General features: G+C 30.9%; 1 protein-coding gene across 2 annotated transcripts; it reads right to left on the minus strand.

Moving 5' to 3' along the window:
- Window positions 1-241: 241 nt before the first annotated feature.
- LOC114260450 (U-box domain-containing protein 43-like) lies at window positions 242-3286 on the minus strand. Of its 2 annotated transcripts, none has more exons than XR_014331710.1 (2): window positions 1491-3286; window positions 242-537 (listed from the first exon to the last, which is right to left on the minus strand). XR_014331710.1 is itself a non-coding variant. In XM_082873078.1 (2 exons), exons 1-2 carry the CDS (start codon window positions 3052-3054, stop codon window positions 470-472), a joined length of 372 nt encoding a protein of 123 aa, XP_082729204.1. In that variant the 5' UTR covers window positions 3055-3286; the 3' UTR covers window positions 242-469. The 2 variants fall into 2 exon arrangements, 1 of the variants encoding a protein (XP_082729204.1); XM_082873078.1 differs by having other exon boundaries at window positions 2751-3286.
- Window positions 3287-3785: the final 499 nt, after the last annotated feature.

The raw sequence follows: 3785 nt of genomic DNA on the forward strand, positions 1-3785 counted from the left end.
GTGACAAAATTTTTGGTCACCAAACAACAAAATTAACCAAATATTTCATATATAAATTGCAATAAAGTTTGTCATAAAAAATATTTATTAACGACAAATAATCACTTTGTCATAATAACTAGTACAAATAACAAAAAAAAAATCCGTTACTGAACTTGTTCCATATTTTATATTTCAATTTAAATTATTATTTCACAAATATTCCTACTCATATCTCAATAGCCTTTTAAATGTACTAAGAAATCCACTAGTTGTTATACACCATTTCATAAAAAAATTCACTAAACAATTTATATTATAAATGAAAATATATCCATCAAACAAATTTAATAATAATCCATCAAGTATAAGAAAAAATTAAAAAAAAAAAAACTATCGTAGCAAATTCCAAAATGAACTAACGTTGAGTCCAAAAATAAATAAATAAATAACATTCGATCTTGATTTGCAACTAAAACTAAGTATCAATTCAGGAAAAAAAATTCAACAGTTGATCTTCATTTGCAAGTATGCTTCCAAACGTCATCAAAAACCAATCTGCAAAGAAAATAAACAAGGAAAGCATTAATATATTATCAATTACATCTAAACTCATATATAAATAATTTTATTTTATAAACCAAATTAGTAAAAATGCATATAACAATTCAAAATTTCAAAAAGTTGAGGTGATCCTTGATGATAAAGCAACACGGATAACAGAAAATGCCAAAAGATTGCAAGAATACCATATATCACTATCACTTATGGCAGAATATATATAATAGCTCCAAAATATAATGTAGCATTGAGGTACATTTGATTCACGACAATGGGCCGATGACTTCTTCAATGAGGTAAATTTGATTAGTGGAATTCAACATAAGAACCTTGTAAGACAACACAAGAATCTTGTAAGACTTTTGGGTTGTATTGAAGCACCTCAATGCCTTCTTGTTTATGAATTTGTACCCAACAAAAGCCTTGATCAAATCCTCTTGTGTAAGGAACCCTTGTGATTTTTAGTTTTTATTTATAAACATGCTCATGATCTTTTGGCTCTTTGGTTTTTTAATTTTGGCTGCTTTTGGCTAAATATAAAATACTGAATTGTTTAAATTATTGGCTTATTTTCATCTTGTTGCAATAAAATACACATTTTTACATTTCTTCAGATATTTAGAAGCCCCCATGTATCATTAGATTTGTGTAATTGAACTCAATTGTGTAACTTGCATTGCTACACAAATTAAAGGATTACTGAATTCACTCAAAATTGCAGTTATAGATGTATTCATATAATCATAGCACATAACAAACCATGCAAACATGCTTTCCTTTTTCCATTCATCTACTTATATACCTATTACTACTTTTACTATCACCTTATCTATGTGAGATTAATCCTACTCCCTTATGGAGTTTCACATGACTATGACCTGAAACTTGTGACTTTATTTATTTATTTATTTTGGCTATATCATAATTGACTAAAGCATATAAAGCAAAACCTGAGATATCCTTGCGCATTCTTTCAATTGTATCTTTAAGTGGAGACACTCTTTTATTCCATGCAGATAAGAACAAGACTCAAATTATAAGTTGCAAGCAGCGGTTCGACATCATATTGGGAATAGCAGAGGGGCTTGCATATCTCCATGAAGGTTCTCAAGTGAAAATTATCCACAGAGACATCAAAAGCTGGGTTACAGAGACATCAAAAGCTAGCAAATAATTACTCCAAATAATAGCTCTATCCATGTCAATACAAATTGTGTACACAATGACTCTAGCTTAAAAACTAGAAGTTCCTTTCTACATGGTAAGGTCCTATTAATCACATCACTAACTTAGAGCAACTCCAATATTGCCTAGCAAAAATACACAAAAAAGTAAACACATAGTTTTGTCTCTACTTTGGTTAGTGTGTATTTTAACTAAGGTCATGCTAAGTAAGAATTTTGATAATGAATCTATTTTCATTAAATACTTCTTGAAACTTGTTAAATCTTAGTTAATAAGTAGTCAAACTGCTGTGCTTTAACTAGTATATACTAACCAACATGAAAAAAATAAAAAGGTAAAACAAGCGAAACTTACCAAAAAGGTGATGTACAAGTTCATGAGATACCTCCTCCAAGGCTGTTCCAAGGCTATTCTGGTTCTAATTTGGCCTGGTTTTGGTGTGGTCCGATGGACTGGGTGGATCGTCTGATACCAAAATTGATGAAAAAGGATTGTGGATTGTCTAATACCAAAATGAATGCAGCGGACAGTAGAAGGAAAGAAAAAGCAAACAAGGGAAAGTAGCCAGACAAGAGTTGGGAAAGAAGAGAAGAATAAGAAGAAGAGACGGCCTGAGAGAGAGGGGTGAAGTATATAAGTTCCGTTCTCAATATTATGGCAATAACTCCAATAATTCAATACACTCAAGTCCTATACATAGACCAAAGTAAAGGAACAATCCAATAAGGCAACAAAAAAAATATTAAGATATAAAAACCTAATTAAACTTTTAACTCCTAAATAAACTAAACTCTTAATTGTTGCCTCCTTCGTGATCTCCATTAACCCCCTTATTCATTCTACCTTGTTAGTTTTGTAAAGTTGTACCACAGGACCTCTTGTCAACAGCGGACTTTCATTCCACGTGGAAAATTGTTACGTCCATTCTAAATATCAAAGAATAAAACTTATGTTCTGCCTTTTGCAAAAAAGGTACATTTTTTGCAAGCAAATCAGCGCGTAACTAATGATGATAGTGGAAATACCTTCAAGGAGTATTATCAAAAGAGGTTGCAATCTACTATTTTCATCCATTTGTCTTACATTATTCTCACACTTAGCGAGATTGTCCAAAGTTCGATCAGCCTTCTCAACAGTCAACAGATTTTTTGATTTGCTGCTAGTCATTCCAACCAATATAAGAATTGCTCCATTAACAGAACCAATCTTTTCACACAAAGTTTCAGACTTGGAGAGCTCAAACAGCAGAGAGACAGCCTCTTCCCTCTCTTTTGATTGCTCATGAGACAAGAACTTAACTATTGTTCGTACTGTGTTCCCTCCAGCCATTATCTCCAAAATAAAATTAAAATAAAATAAAAGTCATAAATAAGAGGCATTAATTGCATCCATGCCCTGATTGTTGGATAATTTGAACAATGACCCACCTTATTATCAGAGTCTTCCTCTGGTACAATTCGAAGAGTTTCCAAAGCTTTGCAACGAACTCTACGACTGCTGCTCTTCAACATGTCAACAATCGTAGGTATCAGCTCCGCATTGCGAATAACATATTTATTTGACCAGCTAAGCTAATTAACTTGTGTTTTGTTTTGAGAGAGAGGAGATAGGAAAACTGATAAACAAAAAAAAAAAAAAAAAAAAAAGGAAAAAGTTAGTAGTCTATTTTTTTTTTTTATCGCCCAATATGTCAAAAATTTCCTTCCAAAATTAGTGACAAAATAATTTCCTCACTAAAAAGTCTCAAAATATTAAAAATTATTAGTGACAAGAATATATTTCTCACCAAATGTTCTGCAAATATTTAAAATCAAGTTTCTCAAATATATATATATATATATATATATAATTATTAGTGACGAAAATATATTCCTCACTAATAATTTTATAATTGGTGATAAATTTTTTTCTCACCAAAAGTCTCAAAATTTTGGCACCACCAAACAAGAATTAGTGGAAAAACTTTGGGTGACGAAACTTAATTTTTCCTCACCTAAAAGAAGTATTTGTTGACGAAAATAAATTTCGTCACCTATTATTTTTTTTTATTATATGTGACA

This window comes from Camellia sinensis, chromosome 6, assembly GCF_055761805.1.
Source record: "Camellia sinensis isolate YWXY chromosome 6, ASM5576180v1, whole genome shotgun sequence".
Taxonomy (NCBI): Eukaryota; Viridiplantae; Streptophyta; class Magnoliopsida; order Ericales; family Theaceae; genus Camellia; species Camellia sinensis.